Source organism: Talpa europaea (genome assembly GCF_964194135.1).
Source record: "Talpa europaea genome assembly, chromosome: 4".
Taxonomy (NCBI): domain Eukaryota; kingdom Metazoa; phylum Chordata; class Mammalia; order Eulipotyphla; family Talpidae; genus Talpa; species Talpa europaea.
The window spans coordinates 126894846-126915583 of record NC_140070.1 but is presented as its reverse complement, the minus strand read 5'-3'; the positions used below and the strand labels follow the sequence as shown (position 1 = coordinate 126915583).

Sequence of the window (20738 nt, the reverse complement as noted above, 5' to 3'; positions counted from 1 at the left end):
TAGGGAATCAAAATTGATTCCCAGGAAGAGGATTCAGGTATAGATTTCTGGCTGGACTCTCCTATGCTGTGTTTTCATAACGTGTCTACACTTATCACAGGATGAGCAAGTGCCAGTGGTAGGAAATTGAAGCAAGTTTTCCTTAACCAGCAGTAGCCGTCTAATAATTAAAAATAAGGCACCGTGAACAAATCTTTAGTTAAAACAGTTCTGTTGCTAGCATAAATATTAATTCTGAAACAGTTGCTTTGAGCATTCTTCATCCTTACTTGAATTTATAGAGTGCCAGTTTATTTCCAGATGATGAACTTCCTGGAAATAACAGTAATTTCTCAAACGAGCTGGTACTTTATGGTTTCCAAATTGCTTCCACATCCATTCCTATGAGCTAGGTTGGGCATGTAATTTCTTTATTGGTGAAAAAATAGTGGCAGAAAGACAAATCAATGTGCTCAGAAGGGTATATATCCACAGATGACATATTTGGAATGAACAGAGGTCTTCACACACCTAGTCCTCTATGATCTTCAGACCTGACACTGCTACAATTGAAGGAAACATGAAGAGTTTGAACAATTTTCAAAATTGTGAATTTTTAATGCAGTTTAATATTCATATATAGTGGCATTAAATCAACTGCTTATTTTCATTGTGTCGGCTTTGTGGTGATTACAGCACAAAATGCACTCTTGCTCTCAGATTGTTTACCAAAACAGCAAAAACATGGGTGTCAAATTTCCATGAGCAAAAATGGTTTCACCCTGAGACACCCGTCATTCATGGCACACTATGTTTTGAAACTGTTTTCTACCTGGATCAGTTTGTTTTATTGTCTCTTTTGGCTTATTCGCTCATGATATAAGTCAGATGATTTTAGATTCTAGTTTACAATTTCTTCTTCCTGATCTCTAGTCAGATTTGAGTTGTTAAAGATAGATTTCAATTCAGTTGGGGGTTGGCATAGTTTATTTATTAGAGCAGACATTTTGTTTTCTGCAGAGATTTCCACAGCTATGCTTAGTTAAGCTTTGGATGAACAATATGCTGTGGTTCTAGGTCATGGATCAGGATATGGAGGCCTTGCAAAGACCTGTTTCTAGAAAGAATTATGTCTGTTGAGAAGGAATTGGGAGGAAGGGGCGGGGGAAGCAGAGAAATCACGTCAGGGAATTGGTGTGGGGCTGGATTCCAGCCGTGGCAGAAAAATAAAGGCTCAGCTCAGTTAAGGGAGCTGGCAGCTTAAAGACCCCCGTGTCTCCAGGGTGGGAGGGCCCTGGAAGAGAGGCTGTGTTCTTGGTCAGACTGAATGCTGACTGTCATTTCCCTCCATCTGCTTTGTGCTTTATTCTATTTTTTTCCAACAGCCAAAATTATACTTGTTGCTAGGCATGTGACTTTGGCAGGGAAGTTCCAAGTCTCAGATGAGTGGAGAACAGAGAAGTCAATGAGGGAAGGAGTCGGGGGAGCTTGGGGATAGCACATCGTGACTCTTAGTGAAAAAGGAGGCCCGCCCCCCACTGCCGAAAGCCTGCAAGAGGAGCTTCTTGAGACTACCTCTCCCTTTCCTGAGAATCCAAATCCACAGATTAGAAGTTATTAAATGAAAACATAATTTACAGTTGGACATAACACAGTAGATGAACAATAATGTGCAGATGGGGAAAATAAAAAATGTTTCCAGGTTACGTGTGTATAGCCACTAAAAGTCTGAAAGTGAAATATACTTTCATTTTGAAATGTGACTGTCAAAGAAAGTGATACCACTGAGAGATGAGAGCTAAATGACACACAATTTGAAATTCGATAGACTCGTTTTCTACAAAGGAAGCTTGAAATTGCCAGGCTTTAATGTGCTCTGCAAACCTCTGAGAATGAGATCCAATCTGCAACAGATGCTACCATACTATGCTCTCTTACTGCAAATTCCTTTTTCTTTCAGGAGAAGTTCACAGATCACTGGGAAATGTTCAATCATAAACCATCTGAAAGTTCCTTCCAGTTTTAAAATGCTAAGATTTTTAACGACAAATTAACATGCTAAAGAAAAAAAATCATTTCAGGCTCCCAAATACTTAAAAACAAATCTTATAGGTACGTATTCAATCTGCACTAAAGAAAACTAATAAGGGGAGTGGCTGATGTTAAGATTCATCCAACTCTCTTTATTAGCAGTTCACAGTTCCAAAATTCAGGATTCACTGCTCAGGCCAATGAGCTCAATGTATTTCTGCGACTTGTTTCAATAACGTGAAAAATTATTTTCCTCTTTTGTCACATGTGCTCTATAGTTAAAGGTGACAGGAAGACAATGCAACTTCAACAATGCAACTTTGTAAATTAGACATACACTGAGACTGGCAAGGATGAAGGAAATCTGTGTGCTCACATATGTTTACCCCTAAACAAGACTGTTTTTAAGTCATCTCAGAAATAGCTTTAATGTTGACTTTCTTTTAAAAAACATGAGAAGGCAAAGGAGAAAGGTCACCTGTAAAAGCACAGAACACCACTAATACTCATGGCCATGTCACTGTTCTAAGCAGTCTTTGCTGTGCCCTGGAGTTACCTGTAAGAACATCATAAAATATAGGTGTTTGGGCCCCATTCCAGGAAATTCTGAACTACTAAGCCTGGAGTTGAGTCAGCGCCCTGTATTTTTGTAAAGGCCCAATGGTGATTTGGACACGTAGCGAAAGGTGAGATCTACACTCTGCAGGATGTGCTTACACTAACGTGTTGCCATGCGCTCACCCCAGATCAGAGTGCCAGCTCTTGACCGCTGAGTGCTGGCCACACACAGTGACCCTTGCTCAAGGAATTGCTTTTTATAGGCCAAAGGGCCTGCCTCATCCAAGGTCATGTACATTCTCTGGCATCAGGCTGCATCCAATAAATGGTCATTGGGAAGATGGGACGGCAAAGGCACAGTCCAGAGGCCGGAATTTGGGGTGACCCCAAAGGGGTCATTAAAGTAACTGTCAATGATTTGGAGGTACCTGTGTCCAGGGAGACACTGGGTCACAAGTCCAAAGCCTGGTGCAAAGTCATTTCTACCTATTGCTGTTAGTGACTTAGACAAGTCACATCACTTCTTGAATCTCAGTTTTTAACTCTGAAAGTGGGGACAGCAATAAAAACAATGACAATAACAAAATGATATGATCTTCATGAAAAGTTATGAAGATGCACTAAGACTATAGATATAAACTGTGAACTATATACAATTCTGGTACTTTTTGTTTTAAAGTGTTCTTATCTATAAAAATCATATTATTTGAAAAAAAAATCAAAGTACTGTATGACACTGTAAGTAAAAAAATGTCTTAATCCCAAATGTGTATATACTTTATATTCTCTACTGTATGTGTTCAATGAATTGAAATGATAAAATGTAATGATTTTGTTTGTTTATTTTGCTGTTGTAACACAGAGCTAAAATCAGCCACAAAATAAAATAGTCTTAAATGTCAACTCCAAGGGGAAAGAATAATTTTTTCAACAAATGTTGCTAGAAAAACTGTATACCCACATGTAAAAACTGGACAGAAGCAGCTGTTATGGTGACTTTCTTTTACCATAAGACTTTCTCTACCATATGGTAGATGCATAAAATGTATATATTGCATGTTATCTACTACCATATGGTAGATATATATATAATGTATGCGTGGTATTATCTACCATACAATATATATATTTTTAAAACTCAAAGTGAATCAAAGACCTAAATGTAAGAACAAAAATGATAAAATTTTTAGAATTCTTCAAAATTTTAACCATGAAGTTACCATAGGAGCCAGCAATTCTATCCCTGGAGTAACAGAAATATCTGATTAAAAACCAGTTCAGAATTTTTATAGCAGCAATATTCATAACAATTAAAAAGTGGAAACTATCTAATCCACAGTTAATGAATGGTTAAATAAAATGTGGCATATCCAGAGAGTGAACTATCACTTGCCAATAAAAATAAATTCAATATGGACACATTTTACACCATAAATACTGAGAACATTAGATTATGCAAAAGAAGTCATTCACAAAAGCCCACAAGTTATAATGGCAATGTCCAGACAAGACAGATCTATGGAGGAAGAATGTAAATTAGTGGTGGTCCCCAGGACTAAGAGAAGTGGGAATGGGTAATGACTGCTAATGGGTGTTGGGCTTCTTTCTGGGGTGATAAAAATGTTCTAAAGTTATTTAGGAAATGGTTGCAAAAACCTATAAATATACTAGATGTATATACTAGAATCACTGAATTATACATGCTAAGTGAGTGAAGTGTATGGTATGTGAATTATATTTTAACAAAAGTGCTATTAAAGAAACAATTCCATGAAATTAAAGACATAAGAGAGGGGGTAATAAGACTTTCAATGTAATCCATAGAGAGATAAGATGATTATTTATTTTGCTTTGGTTTTTAAATGACCATAGCTCAATGCTGGCCAAATTTCATACCTGGGAAAGGGACTGGTGTCGGAAAGAAAAATGCCGATGCCTTGGAAAAACTCAAATTGCCTCAAAAATAGATTAAAAAATTCTCAGCAACTGACTCAGATTTAAGGAATCAATAAACTGCTTCTAGCTCAACTAAATACAAGCTTGCTAGGAAAAGACAGTATTTTTTAGATGGGCTTTCCAATGGCATTTTAACAGCAAACACAAGTATTATCTGCAGTAAAACTCCTACCAAAGTCAGAACATTACCTGTGGGCTTTCAGTATCCTCTGGGCAATGGCATCGCCAACCTTGTTGAACACAACTTTGTCATCAGCACAGCTTATGAAAAACTGGTTCTATGAGAAATAAATAGGATAATCATGCATTTCTGAGTTCAGTATATGCATACTTTATATCCAACTTGTATACATTAATGTGGCATATATATAACAAAAACTATATTGTTATATTTTTAAAAAGTTTTACACAGTAGCCATGTCCTAATTACTATAATCATTACAGGAAAGTAAATGACAGAATAAAAAAGTCCTCATCTTGTAACAAGATGGTCCCCAGGAAAAGGGGAGGTTCCAGGATCCCCGGGAAGGTAGAGCTGAGCAGAGAGGAGAAGAAGCTGGAGAGGAGCCTGGGGAAGGAAGGAAGCAGGATGTGGAGCAAGAAGGAGACCTGGAGGAGGCACCTGGAGCAGAGAGACATGTGAAGAAGCTGCATTTGCTCTTTTGGTCATGGACTGGCTGAAAGAGATGTGGGTGAGAGCCGTGGGGAGGTTAACAATGGCAGCTTTTATCTTGATGTTGATTTTGCTCTTTTCCTCCCAGACTTGTCTGACTGTTTTTGACCCTTTTCCATGGGTTGCCTCCCTGGAAGGTGCTTTAGACTTGGGGCAGGCTTCTGAGCCTTGCTTTGGGCCAATCCTGTTTGGCTGGACTTTTATCCATGATGAGATGGATAACTTCGGGTGCTTGATTTGGAAACTATATTCTTTGTCTTTTCTGTATTCCACACTAATTGTATTACAGTAACTTTCCATGAAAGGTCTATATGTTGGGCCTCCCTGGTGGTGGAAGGGGTTAAGACACAACCTATGAAGCTGTCCACAGCCTCTGCAGCATGAGTTCCAACCCCTAGCCGGCCAGGGAGCAACCCACATGGGTAGCAGCCCTCTCCTGACTTGCCTGCTGTTCCCCTCAGCAGTGTATTTCAGTCAATCTCCCTGTTCTCCCTACTCTGTCTCTGGTGAATCCTCTCACCCCCCCCCCCCACACCTCTGGTCTGTATCCCAGTTCTTCCATGCATAAATAAATAAATCTTTAAAAAAAAAAAAAGGTCTACATGTTTTGTCTTGATGTGGCGGGTGGTAGAACCTATTTAGAGCAGGCAGATTTGGGGATTCTGGGGTGTCCCTCTCCCTGCCCTGTAACAATCTTACTAGTTCTCATGCATTTGTAGATAATATAACATATAACATCTTCGTTAAGTAAATGGCTAAACTATTATTTCGTCATGCAAATTCCTTTTAGGTTATATTCTTAGAATAGGGACTTTCTAAACTTAATTGATAAGGAAGTTTGATTTTTTTCAGTTTCACACATTATGTAAATACTTATGATTAAAAGTTCTACGTTGGCAAACATTCTATTGCATGCTAAGTTTACTTTTTTTTTTTTGTAAACAGGATAGATGGCAGGCCTTTGCCTTGCCATCATTTTTTTTGCCTTGCCATCATTTGCCTTGCCTCATTTGTTTGGTTTTCTTATTTCTGAACTTCTATTTTAATAGCTTCAAATCTATTTTGTAAATACGTGCATATATGTATATATGTGCACTTATATATGTATATTGCAATAAAATGAAAAAATACTTTTTTCTTTATGTACTTCTGCTATTCATGTATCTATAACACATTGTTTCAAACAGCTACTACAAAAAGACTTAGCTGCTGCTTATAGGAATTGGGTACAAGTATTGTGAATATTACATATTCTATTTACATAGATTGTTATACTTGTTATTAATAAGGTAAGTCATCACAAAACAATCTTGACTAATTATCTCAAAATCAAGAGACACATAAGCACTGATAGAAAAATATGACTGTCATCCTTTTACAACATTGGCATTTTACTACTATACCCTTTCTATGCTTTGGTGCATGAATCTGCAAACTGCCTCCACAAGACAAACTTGCAAGAAGACATTGTGCAGAAACTTGTTTGAGAGTGTTTCCCCTTAGGGCATCAAACAATCCAAATCTAAGTAGCAACTGAACCATGCTTGTTTTTCTGAGTATTACCAAGAAGATTAACATTCCTCAGCAGCTATAAACACACCCTTGTCACATGCCATGTCCTTTACTGCAATTTGCAGCGAGAGCAGGGTGACTGCTGACCTCTAACTTTGGCTAAGGAGAGTTCAACTAGGCTCATGGCCAAAATCACGAGTACCTACATAGCATTAATGACATCACTAAGTAATGTGGTGCATATAAAAATAAAGGTGATTTTAAAAAAGAGATAAAGTGAAAGAATTCTGGTGAGACAGTTACTAACATCCTACATTCTTATGGTGTAGTTGTTCAAATTAATACTACAAAAAGTGTTAGTATTTCTAAACTCCAGACATTATTCAGAGTTAACTAACTTTTCTACTAATGTTCTTTTCCTACTGCATGAGCCCATCCAGAATATCACACTGCATTTGGTCTACTAATATTTTTTTTTAATTAATAAATTTTATTTTTATATTCCCCATACAATTGCAATCCCCCCATTCTGACCCCAATCCCTCCCCTCCCTCCCCCCACCCCCCAAAAAGTGTCTCTGGTTCATAGTTTTTGTTGATTTTGATTTTCACTTTCTTATAGTTATTCATTTTCCTGGTCCCTTATTTAAGTTTTCTAGATCCCTGCTATGAGTGAGACCATCCGGTATTTTTCTTTTTCTTTTTGGCTTATTTCACTGAGCATGATCCCTTCCAGCGTCATCCATGTTGCTGCAAATTGCATGTGTTTATCTTTTTTGAATGCTGACTCAACAACAACAAAGAAAATAATCCAGTCAAAAAATGGACAGAGGAACTAAAAAGAAACTTCTCTGAAGAGGAAATGCGAATGGCCAACAGGCATATGAAAAAATGTTCAACATCACTTGCAATTAGGGAAATGCAAATCAAAACTACCATGAGATACCATCTTACACCAGTGAGAATGGCACATATTAAAAAAACTAGCAACAACAAATGTTGGCGAGGTTGTGGAGAAAAAGGAACTCTTCTGCACTGTTGGTGGGAGTGCAAACTCGTCCAACCACTATGGAGAGCTGTGTGGAGATTTCTGGACCTACTAAACATAGAGCTTCCACAGGATCCAGCAATTCCACTCCTAGGTATTTACCCAAAGAACACAGAAACATCAATTCCAAAGAACACCTGCACCCCTATGTTTATAGCAGCACTGTTTACAATAGCTAAGCTTTGGAAACAGCCCAAATGCCCAAAAATAGATGACTGGATCAAGAAGATGTGGTACATATATACCATGGAATATTACTAATATTTTTAATTAGCTCTCTTTTTCTTCAAGCCTTGAAATAAACCTGCAACTCTTTCCTCCTTGGCTCTAATGAATGGAAGGGTAGTGGGCCAGGACTTAAGAGGAAGGAAAATAGGTTAGAAGGGTTAGTCCATCTCCTTCCACACATTGAAAAAAAAAATCAACAGGAATGAGAAGACTAAGATAAAGATGGGATATGTGTTTTGTTTTATTTTTCATGACTTCTATCATGGATTTTTCATTTTTATGGATTTTCCAAGTGCTCTCAAAAAAGCTTAGTGCTATACTTTGAAGTGCAGTTAAGGTTACCAAACTAAACCCAGTGTGCCCAGATTTTCTCCTATTCTCTGAACACAAACTCTGGGATCTGAAGAAGCTCGATAATAACAGGGTTCACACATGTCTGAAGAAGGTGGTACTTGCTTGAATGTGCTCACATCTCTCTTTTCCATGTTCCCCTTCCAGCACTGTTTCTACCACATCTCCAAGTCAGTGGCCTCCAGGGGTCTCTATTTTAGCAACTAACCCCTGTGCGTGTTCTCCTAAACCAGCATGTGCCTTCACACTTACACCCTGCAACTCAAGCCAAATCAAAGAATATGCATCCACACTTGAATACTTTGTTTTATATTATAGTGAGTTCATGCATTTTAATAAGAAATTGTGAGACTTCTATTAGATTCTAGTTAATGAAAATGTAAAGTGAATTGTCAGGCACGCTGGATAAGGTAAAATTCAGATGACAGAAGCCCCTTCACACATCAATACAAATTAGTACAGCAGGTCTTGCATGTATGTTTGTAGAAAGGCAGGCTGTCATGCTATTTCACATGAGCATGACTTACTTCTATGTAGATGTAGTGCTTGCTATGCTCTATCACATTGACGTAAGCCGTGTGGATGGACTCTTCATGGTACTTTATCCCAGCAGACCAGTCAGCCGCAGACCGTAGCAACTACAAGGAAGCAATCAGAAACGATGAACAGAAGACAATGGGGAAGACACCAGACATGTTACTACAAAGAAGTCAATCCTTTTCTTTAGACCACTGAATGATTACAGTGGCTTGGGGGTCATGTGTGGGCCATAGGAGAGTAGGTCCTTGGATATAATCCATAACAAAGGAACTCAGCTGGAAATTGTGTCCTGAACAAACCCAAGGATTATTTCCATTCAGAATTGGAAACCACAAGGTATGCTTCCTTCAAAGAGTATTTCAGGAGTACTTTTTTCACGACTTTTATCATGAATTTAAGGTGACTAAAAGTAGGGGGATCAGTTAGACTGCACTTGGTTCTAATGAATGGAAGGTGACTAGAATAGCGGGATCACTTAGACTCTTTTTCGTGACAGCTCCACAGTTTCACCAGAATACCTGTTATTCTGGTACATTTACTCATAGTATCACTTTAACACTTGGCTTGAACCACATGATATGGTCACCCTACAGCTGAGTTGATAAGGTGATTATTTCTCTTCCCCAAAAACATATTTTTCAGATTAATATATTCTAAAAGACAAATTGATTCAGACATCTAAATTTGATTTTGCCTTTAATCAGCTGTCTGCTTCTTGGCTTGTCCCTTCAATTGTCTCACTCAAACTGTCTCCCTCTATTCAGACTCTCATCTGCCTGGATTACAATAAGAGCATCCAGTGCAGATACTTGACCATATGTTAATTACACTGATGCACAGAAACCCAGTGGTTCAAAGCTTAACTCAACCACTTACTGGTTTTGGCTGTGGTTAAGTTTCTTAACTTCTGTGCCTCAGATTTCTGTTCTACAAAGTTCAGCAGCAATTTTTAGTATTGTAGAAAGGATTCAGTGAATTAATGTGACGTGTGTAGGAGGCCTAGTAGCTAGCAAGCAGTATGTATATTTGCTATTATGAATGAGAACATCAGATGATGTATTTGAGAAGTAATGGATCATGTCAGAGACTCTTCAGAGCAGACTCTGGCTGTGAATGGGAGAAAGACAGCATAAAAGCCTTTTTCGACACTAAGAAACTATTGGTCATAATTTTTTTAGTATTCTGATTAATATGGCAGTACAATGCTGGCACACACAGTATGTGCTCAATAAATACTTATTGACTTTCCTTAGGCAATAGTACGATATCACAGAAGATTCACTATAAAAATAATTTTGGTATTTCTGATTTGAAATGAATATTGAAACTGTCTTTTATGGGATCAACTGAAATTGAAAAGAAAAGAATGGTCCATAATTACAGGAATACATAAAGTGATCTGATAGTCAGTTTTTTTTTAACCACATATGAAAGATTTGGTAAAACTCTTTCTCTAATCAATAACCTTAAGAATTGCATCTCTAGGGCCTCCCCTGGTGGCGCAGTGGTTGAATGCTGGGCCGCGAAGCTACCCGCAGCATCTGCAGCGCCGGTTCGATCCCCGGCCGCCAGTGAGGGTCCCACATGGCGAGACAGACCTCTCCTGCCACGCCCGTTACTCCCCTCAGCAGTGTATTTCGTCACTCTGCCTGTTCTGTTCCCTGTTCAGCTCTGGTGAATTCTCTCACCCTTCCATGCTTCTGACTGTACCCAGTACTTGTATAAATAAATAAATCTTAAAAAAAAAAAAAAAAGAATTGCATCTCTAAAGCTACAGAAATTCAAAACGTAGTACTTACTAAAACCATAGCTTGCATTTTTCTCAAAATATTTCTTTATTCAATATGAGGTATTTATGACAAAGTAGCTTTCCTCAAAGTAGTTAATTTCATAAGGTACGTGCAGTAAAACTGGAACATTTTATTGTTAGCAGAAATATTTAAATGTCTCAAAAGAAAACTCATAAGGAAAATTTCAACAAATATGATCCACACTGGGAAAATACCTTGATTTCACATCATGTCTAAACATTATTGCTCATGAGTAGAAATAACAAAAGTTGAGAAATAGAGGTTTCAGTTTTCAGTTCACTCAGATTTATGTTGAATTTTGTTGTTAAGGTGCATAGCCCTGAAAATATAGACTCCTTTGAGAAGATTCTTACACCACTCATATAGATCTAATTCTATGTAACTCTGGAAACACTGTATAGAATTGTACAGCAGAAAGATAGGAACTCGTGTGATCTACGTGATAGTTTTGCACTTATTAGCAATTTTTCCTTGAATAAGTCATGTTAATATCACAAAGGCCCTGGTTCCTTCATAGTATAATTCTTTTTTTTTTAAGATTTATTTATTTATGCATACAAGAGCTGGGGTACAGGCCACTGTTGTGGGGTGAGAGGATTCACCAGAGACAGTGCGGGGAACAGAACAGGCAACTGACTGAAACACATTGCTGAAGGGAGCAGCGGGTGAGACAGGAGAGGTCTGCTTCACCATGTGGGTTGCTCCCTGGCCGGCTGGGGATAGAACTCCTGCTGCAGAAGCTGTGGATTGCTTCACAGTGTGGTGCTTAACCCCTTGTGACACCAGGGAGGCCCCACAATATAATTCTGTAACTCCCTTATGGTCTAGTGGCTAGGTCTTAGTGCCCTCACCTCCACAGTATAAATGAAATCCCACTCTCCTTCCCCAAACACACTCATACACATAGCTACTGTGAAGGAATAAAATGGCATAACAAACACAAAGACCTATAATATGTGGCAGACAGTTGATATTCACCGTACGGGATGGCCAGCTCTGTAAAAAGTTATGGGAAGCTTATATACCACCTAAGAAGCTATAACTTCTTAGACTTCTCAAATCCAGAAACCTTTTGTGAACTTTCTTTCCTTTCTCACTCTCAAAATGTGCTCTATCCAAAGGTTTAAAAACACATCTACATAAGATATAAATTAGGAGTGTGAAGCAAGTTTCAATTCACAAGTCAAGTCTATTTGACTTCAAGTGGCTTCATGGACAGATGTGGTGAAGAAGGGATTCTTGGAATAAGATATACTGGGAAGAAATCTAAGGTGGCCAAGGCTGCCATGAAGGTGAAAGCATGAATGTCAGACTTTGGCCATCCTTTCTGTGAAGAATAACAGTAACTATTTCCCTTCACAGAGGCATTTAAATGTTTAAAATAAGTGAATTTGAAAGCCAAACAAAGAACATATTGTTATCAGCCTGTGAGAAAACATATGCGAAAAATGGAGGAGAAATTTCCTGATCCTTTGAAGCCACAGAATGTGGGAGGTCACACAGCATCATCTATCCCTTTGTTGGAGTCCACACCACTATTGTTTTTCCACAATGAAAGCTCATTTAACTTTAAAAAGTCACCATATTGGGTTAAATGTCAATCTGCCTTTTAAGTAATACAGGAAATAATACTTGGGATTATTTCTTTTACTATTACTCTAATATTTAAAAAATCTGCCTACATATTGAAAATATGAATTTGTCTTTGCCTTGCCTCTACCCCGGGACCACTGAACCCTAATGGTATGCACAAACCAACTAAAACCCTTTAAACACTTTATGGTTTTGAAAGTTTGTAAACAGTCAAATATGTCATGTATTTTGATTGACTTCCTTTTGTGTTCAATTTAAGATTTACTCTCTTCTTTTTCTTGGCTGACCTGAAGGACTTGTCTTGCATTTCTATTTTAAACAAATGTAGCCAAGAAAAACCTCATGCTCCCCTCAAACGACATGCAGAAATGTGGCTTATCTAACTGCTGCAAGTTTACTGAGAATCAAATCTAACCCACAATTTTCAAACCTCAAGTTTGAATATATAATTTTAAAGTTTATAAAAAAGGGCATATTTCTGATTCCATGTGTTAGCCTCAAAATTGTAGCTAGAACTAGTCATTTTCCTTGGTATCATGTCCTACTTTTCAAACTTAACAGATAACCCTATCTTATCCACAGCCCAAGTCACTTACATACCGTCGACCCACACTGAAATAAAGGAATCTATTCTTGAAGAACCACATTCAAACCTGCCTTAGTATTTACTCCAAGTTCTTTTGCTTTCAGGATTGCTTTTATTCCCTATTATTTGGTATATATCTTAATTTCCTTTTATTTCCCTAAGCCCCCAAGTCCAAACATGGAAGAAAGCCTGCTGAAACAAAAGCACTTTTCAGATGTCTCTTAAGCAGAAGCTGGCATCCACATAGAAGCTCACAAGTGGAAATGGGTTGGGAGAGAGGAAAGTACTCAGATTAGACTTTATCCTTTATCCTGGATTGAGCAGCAGTAGGCAAGCAGTATCAAGAAATGGACCTTGTCCAAAAATCTGCTGCCTATCCTCAAATTATTTCTTTAAATAACCACTTTTCTATAGTTGATTGTCACCCATTTGTATCACAGTGTGTAACTGTTTGAATAGGGCGATCTTTTTGCCTGAACAGCAGGGATAAGTTAGTTAAGGCTGAAAGAGAGTCCTTTACTCTTGAGAAGTTCTAGGTGGAAGAAAAAACTATAGTTGAGGACTCGGGGAAGTGAGAAAGAGAAAACAGGGGCCTCCCCGGTGGCGCAGCCATTGAGCGCTGGGTTGCAAAGCTGCCCATGGCCTCTGCAGCGCCGGTTCGATCCCCGGCTGCTCCCCGGCCACCTGAGGAGGGTCCCACATGGCGCGCAGACCTCTCCTGCCGCCCGCTGCTCCCCTCAGCAGTGTACTTCGGTCCTTCTGCCTGCTCTGCTCCCTGCTCTGGCTCTGGTGAATTCTCTTACCCTCCCGCACTTCTGACTGTACGTGCATGTATACATAAATAAATAAATAAATCTTAAAAAAAAAAAAAAAAGAAAGAGAAAACAGGAGATTTGGGGATGGGTTTGGGGCTATAGCAACAGAAGATGATTTCAAAAGGCAGCCTTGGTGATTGTGATCATCCCCGCTCGCAGCCTCTCTGCTCTTACTGTGACAACCTCAGGCACTGAGTAGGTCTGCTTAGAATCCAGCCTTACCCCCAGCACTAACTCACTGTGTGCTGTTTTTTCCCACCACCATCCTTTATACCCCTTTGACTCTTCCTCCCTTCCCTTACTCTCTTAACCTCAGAAATTGCATTTCATTTATGCCCACTAATTTATCATTATTTTGCTTTGTCAGTTTATCTGCCATGATTCCTTGTCTTACTCAAAAACATGGAAATGTTCAATATTTGTCTTTATCTTTCTTTTTTATATAAAATCACAGAATTTTAATCCATATTCATCTCAAAGAATAAACAAACAAAATACCCCAGGGTTACCCACACTGGCTTTATGTCCTGAAAAGTCCTCTTATCAGAGCACATGGAGAAGTCCTATCCTCTCCAGGGGAGGGAAAGGTACATGTGGGTAAGCAGAATGGGGTTCTTGGTAGGCTGTGTCTGAGTGGGGATTAAGAAAATTGTAAAGTCTATGCATAGTTGGTGATCTTCATTCTTCACTTCCATCACTCTCTGTCTTTATCTTTCTGATTTAATATAGTACACATAATTCCCTTGTGTTCCTTCCATTTTGCTGTAAATGGTGACATTTTGTCTTTCCGTATAGCTGATAGTAGTCCCTCATGTAGATATATCATATATTCTTAATCCAATCCTCTATCAGTGGGCACTTAGGTTGTTTTCATGTCTTAGCTATTGTAATTATAATATAAATATAATTTATAATATAAATATATGTAGAACATATAATTTTTTGAGTTGGTAGTTACCTGTTCTTTGGATAGGTGCCCAAAAGTGGGATTATTGAGTCATATGATATTTTCATTTTTAGTTTTTAAGGTAGTCCAGACCTTTTTCCAAAATGACTACATCAGTTTACACTGCAACAAAGGATGTATTGGGGTTACTATTTCTCGACAAGCTCACCAGCACTTACGGTTGCTTTTTTTTAATATATGCCATTTTAACTGGTGCTATGCTTTTTTAAAAAAATCTTTATAAGGCTTAGTTTCCTCATCTGTAAAGAGGGTTGCAACATGTGTAATTTATAGGCATGGATAATAAATGAGAACCCAAAAAAAAAGTTTAATACTGTGATGGGCACTCCCCATTAATAAGACTTAGCCAGCCAAGGGCACGGAACAAGCACAGAACTGTTACTGCATGAAGACCTGGTCCTTAGAAATAAATTTAGTGGTATTATTTCACCCTCACCTATCTACTCTAATCTATCACAATATAACACATTTTGCTCTCCTTTGAAATTTAGATTGGTTTTTACTTTACATCCTTTGGGATGTCATTTGGACATTATTTCTTCAGTGTAAGAAAAAAATTTTCCAGCAGTACAATTTGGACATCATTCACATTTGCTCATAATTTTCCCCTTTTCTTTTTCTTTCTTTCTTTTTTTTGACTTTTTAATAGGCAAAGAGAACAAAGACATAACACCAGTGGAATTATTTCCCTCAAATTGGTAGGACTTTTCAGCAATGATTGCCTAAGGAATGATTTTTCTTCTCTAAGCTACCCAATTAATTAATTTATTTTCAACAATGTGTTGTTTTATTGGGGAAGATGAAGAGGAGAGACACCATGGTTGGGAGAGTAAAATCAATTAAAAGAATACAAGTGCAGGAAGCAATCATGTACAGAGTGAATCACTGCAATAATTTTCTTAAGAGGATCCAACTTATGGAAGAAAAACTTTAATTGCTGTTGCAAAAACATCTGTATGGAGTAGAAATCAGTTTCAATAACATTTAATGTAGAGAATGTGCTCTAGAGAGTGGAGCTAACCAGATGTAAAACCCTGGCAGAAATTTAATAGAAGAGTCCCAGACGGTTAGGCTAAAGTCAATTCCTAATGAGGATGAAAGTCTTGTCTGTGGGGAATTTTGGATGATACCTGCAGAAAAAAATTATACTTAGATGAAACAATCTGAATTGTTTTCACAAGTGTAAAGTTTTGCATAATGAAAGGATTTTTTTTCTATACGTACTTCAGTTTCATAACAAGAGTAGCATAGGATCCCTAGAGAATAGATACATAGAGAATTCATACAAGATTTCTAACTTCTTGTTTCTAACTCCTAATGCATCTAATTCAATATGATTACATTCTCATTGCATCCAGTGCTTTCTGCACTATAAGGTGGTGGTTATAGGAAGCATGCCCTCTAGTATCAAAATCTAAAAAGCAGATACTTTCTTCTATGTGTGTTGTCTTTATGCAATTTTAAAAATTAACTCTGCTATTGTTGCTGCTTTCAGGCCAACTGACAAAACAGTTATAATAACTGAATGCAGGACTCTGTCAATCAAGATAATTAAGACCTTCTAGGGAGAAGAAAGTACTGTGTGACCTTTAAAACTCTGATTGACAATAGGTTGGATGCAGCTTTTCCTGACTTGAAGACTTTTACAAGTTTCCTGATCAGGTCATCATAGGTGGTTTGAATTAAGTTTATTTCAAATTTAATTAATAATATTCATACAAAAATATCAAAAATATTTATATAGGATCATAAAAGATCTCAAATAGTGAAAGCAATTCTAAGAAAAAAAGAGTGAATGGAAGGCATCACATCAACTGACTTAAACTATACTTTAAAACTATATGGTATTAACATAAAAATAGACACATGCTGGAGGTGGGGGCTCCCTGGTGCCATAGGGGTTAATGCCTCAGTGCTATCAAGCTATCAGCTGCCACTGGGACCTGGCCTGATTTAGATCCCCAGGCCAGGGAGTTAACCCACATGGCGCAGTAGACCTCTCCTGTCTCATCCACTGCTCCCCTCAGCAGTGTAGTTCAGTAGATCTGCCACTTCTGCTCCCCACTCTCTCTGGTTAATCTTCTTACCCCCTGCACCTCTGTTCTTGTATGCATAAATAAATAAAAATAAATCTTTAAAATAATTAGACACACGGATCCATGGAACAGAGTTGAAATTTCATAAACCCATGTGTATATCAATAGTTAATTCATGGTAAAGAAGTCACAACAACACAACAAAGAAAGGAAATCTTTTTAAAAAATGGTGGTGGAAACTGGAAAATCACAAGAAAAACAATGAAGTTGGCCCACTTTTTAACTTAATGCACAACAATAAATTCAAGATAAAGACTTAGATGACCTTCAAAAAATTAAATATGTAGAAGACAACCATAGTGGTGAATTCCATGACATATGTGATAAAAATGTTTATGGGCACTTGGCTCCTACAGCAAGAGAAATAAAAGCAATCAGAAACAGTTTGGATTATCTCAAAAAAGCTTTTACAGAGATAAAGAAAATATAGGTAGATTAAAAAGATGTCATAATTAGGGCCTCCCTGGTGGCTCAAGGGGTTAAGACTCAACCTATGAAGCTATTTGCAGCCACGCGAGTTCAGTGCCAGGCCAGGGAGCCGCCTACATGGTTTAGCAGACCTCTCCTGACTCGTCCGCTGCTCCCCTCAGCAGTGTATTTCAGTCTATCTGCCTGTTCTGTTCCCCACTCTGTCTCTGGTGGGTCCTTTTGTTATAGAGCAACCCCGATATTAAACGGGTTTCTGGCTGTGGGTCCTCACCCGCACCCTTTAAAGGGACTTATGAATACTCTACTACAGACACACACTAAAGGGTTAATAAAAGGTTTATTTACAAGAGAAAAAGAAATAAGGAAAATGTACAACTCAGGGAGAAAATAGGGAAATAAAGTCTTTAATGCGTCCTACCCGATCCGACGACCTGGAAACCCAAAGTCACTCTCAGAGCTGGCCGAGCGCCAAAAATGGGGGATCCCCAAAGCCCATGTGTCTGTCTTTTGTATCCACCTGGCTGCTTAACCCCACCCTCAGGTCCCAGCCACCTTCCCTTTGGTGGTGATGGGATTTGGAGTTCCCAGTGTCTTTGGCTTTGACCTGGGGTGGGGGTGGAGTCCACAAAGCCTATATGGAATTTGCTTTGGGACATCCTTTTCCCCCTAACACTTTCACCTCCCCCCACACCTCTGGGCCTGTACCCCAGTTCTTGTATGCATGAATAAATAAATCTTTAAAAAAAATGTCATAATTAATGGGAGAAAATATTCATAACAGACAAGGAGTTAATATATAAAATACATCAAAAATATATTCTAGTTAGCAATAAAAAAGTAATTGATAAATGGGGAACATATCTGAACAGATAATTCACCAGAGGATATGGACAAGGCAAATAGTTACATGGAAAAATGTTCTTTAGGGATTTTGATAATGGAGATGCTAGTCAAATCCAACATAGATACCAACTTATACCCATGAAAATGGCATATATTAAAAAGATGTCATAAAACAAAAGCTGGGGAGAATGCAAAGAAAGAGGAACCCTAATGCATTGTCGGTGGGAATGTAAACTGATGCAACCACTTTGTAAAGTGATAGGATTTTACCTTAAAGAGCTAAAAAAGGAAATAGAGTGACCCAATAATCTAGCAACGAACATAAACTCTTGGCCATCTAGCAAAGAACATGAACCATCAAATTAAAAAATTATATGCTCTATAATGTTTATTAAGGCATTGTTTGAAATAGTGAGGACATGGAAACAACTTAAGTGCTCACTGATAGAGGAGTGGATCAACAAGATGTGGCATATCCACATTCCAGAGTATTATTCAGCCAGAAAGAAAGGCAAAATGTTACCACTTGCTGCAAAATGGAAGGAGTTCAAGGGAACCATGTGTGGTTAAGCAAGTTAGAATGACAAAGAAAAATATTGGGTATTTACAGAGAAAATGATTTGACAAAGCAAAAACACTTATTAAAACTAGCAGACACATACTCTCCCCTGAGGTTAACAGGGAAGGGCAGGAGAAAGAGAAGTCATCTCCTGAATGAATCAAGATGGCTCCTGCCTTGTCTTATATCCTTTTCAGGGATATAAGCCTGATGAGACCATTGTTTTCTAAAGATTTATTTATTTATGAAAACTGGGGTAAAGACCAGAGGTGCAGGGGGTGAGAGGATTCACCAGAGACAAGTAGGGAACAGAACAGGCAGACTGACGAAATACACTGCTGAGGGGAGCAGCGGGCACGACAGGAGAGGTCTGCTGCGCCATGTGGGACCCTAGCTGGCCAGCCAGGATTGAACTGACGCTGCAGAGGCTGGGGACAGTTTCACAGTGCTGTGCTCAACCGCCTGAGGCACCAGGAGAGGCCCTTCATCTTCTTTTTTTTTTTTGCTATAATTTTGTACTAACTTTTTAAAAAAGGGTTAGTAAATTTTAATTTTCCTGGCTGAAAAAAATACTTTTTGAGAAAAATCTGAATAAGTGTGTTTGAAAGAGGCAGATACAGTTCAATTTCTATAAATCCAATTTCCCCATTTAAGAGAAAAGCTCTAGTTAATGGCTAATGTCTCTGGCTATACTATGAAACATCAGCTGCCTAACTTAAGAAAAAGGTTTATTTCCATGTAGTGATCGCTTATGGCATCGCTTTGGCATCAGGCATTTTCTTTTACTTTACTAGACATGTCTTGGTTATGTATCTGAAGTGCTAATGAAAGCATTTACAATCTAGTTAATCATTTTTGGGAGAACACAAGTTGTTTATATACTCTGTGTATAAGCAGTTTCAGAACCAAGTTTCCTCCAACCCCTTTCTCCTGCTATGTTTTCACTGAGCTCTTGGCAGGCTTCTGAGAATGCCCAGCACTAAGGGAAACACCCAAGATTATTTTACAAGAGTCAGTGGAAGCTGCTGAAGTTAGCTCTCAGGTCTAGATGACATTTTTAGCAGCAGAACTTCATGTCGGTGGGGGAGTACCTTTCATGCCTGCCACAGCACTGGGCTCCTTGTGGGCTGCGTCACCTTTTTGCTACAGCTGTGCATCATGGCAGGCATGGAATTACCACCCGTAGGTGCCCATGGGTGACTGGACCCAATATTATTTTTTTTTAAAGATTTACTTATACAAGAACTGAGGTACAGGTCAGAGGCGCAGGAGGGTGAGAGAATTCACCAGAGATAGTAGGGAGCAGAACAGGCACATGGACAGAAGACACTGCTGAGGGGAGCAGCGGGTGAGGCAGGAGAGGTCTGCTGCACCATGTGGGTTTCTCCCAGGCCGGCTGGGAATCGAACCCATGCTGAAGAGGTTGTGGACAGGTTCTCAGCGCAGCACTCAACCTGCTGTGCCACCGGGGAGGCCCATTGTATTAAAAATTAAATAGCTGTATTCCCTTTTACAGATGAAAGAATATGAATTGTATCCATTACTTATTTCGTCAAATGCTCTTTCTTTCCCTTTCAATAAATATATAGTATAAAGATTTTGGATGGAGAGCTAGCTTGGTGACAGAGAAATGTCAACTTCTTTGTTATAAACTTATAAAAACACTAAAGAACGCGGAATGCTTGTAGCTAATAATTCAAACTAGTGCAATTTTCTGAGTGCTTGGCATGGGTTGGCTTATTTAACCATCATATATGAGACAGGTACTACTATGATCCTTGCTTATAGATGAAGGAAATGCATGCAGAGAGGTGAAACAATTTCTCCAAGGTTACACAACTAATATGTAGCAAAGCTGGAAATTGAACACAAAGTTGGGCCCTAAAATCTGCCTCTTCTGTTAACTACATTATACTCTTCTGTTAACTACATTATACTACTCCTTTATAATTCATTAAACTTGTTGTCTCTATATTAAATAATGAACAATAACCTATGTTAAAAACAATAAACCTAAGGATGAATATTAATAAATTCTTCAACCAAGAGTGTGTAACAGCCATTTGGCTATTGCTATGCAACAGCGAAGAAAGTGAAAGTTTTAAAAAAATATGACCCTAAATGATATAGTGATAAAAGGAGGTGTCTCTCTTCCTGCCCCACC

At 38.4% G+C, this 20738-nt stretch overlaps 1 protein-coding gene across 4 annotated transcripts in view; it reads right to left on the bottom strand.

The window, feature by feature from the left end:
• Window positions 1–20738, bottom strand: part of PLD1 (phospholipase D1) — a gene marked incomplete at both ends in the record, with an annotated part of 129235 nt that overhangs the window by 40852 nt on the left and 67645 nt on the right. For all 4 annotated transcript variants that reach the window (XM_084231968.1, XM_084231970.1, XM_084231969.1 and 1 more), the window contains 2 exons: window positions 4714–4802; window positions 8863–8973. In XM_084231968.1, coding sequence (XP_084088094.1) covers window positions 4714–4802; window positions 8863–8973 — 200 coding nt within the window. The remainder of the gene's footprint in view (window positions 1–4713; window positions 4803–8862; window positions 8974–20738) is intronic.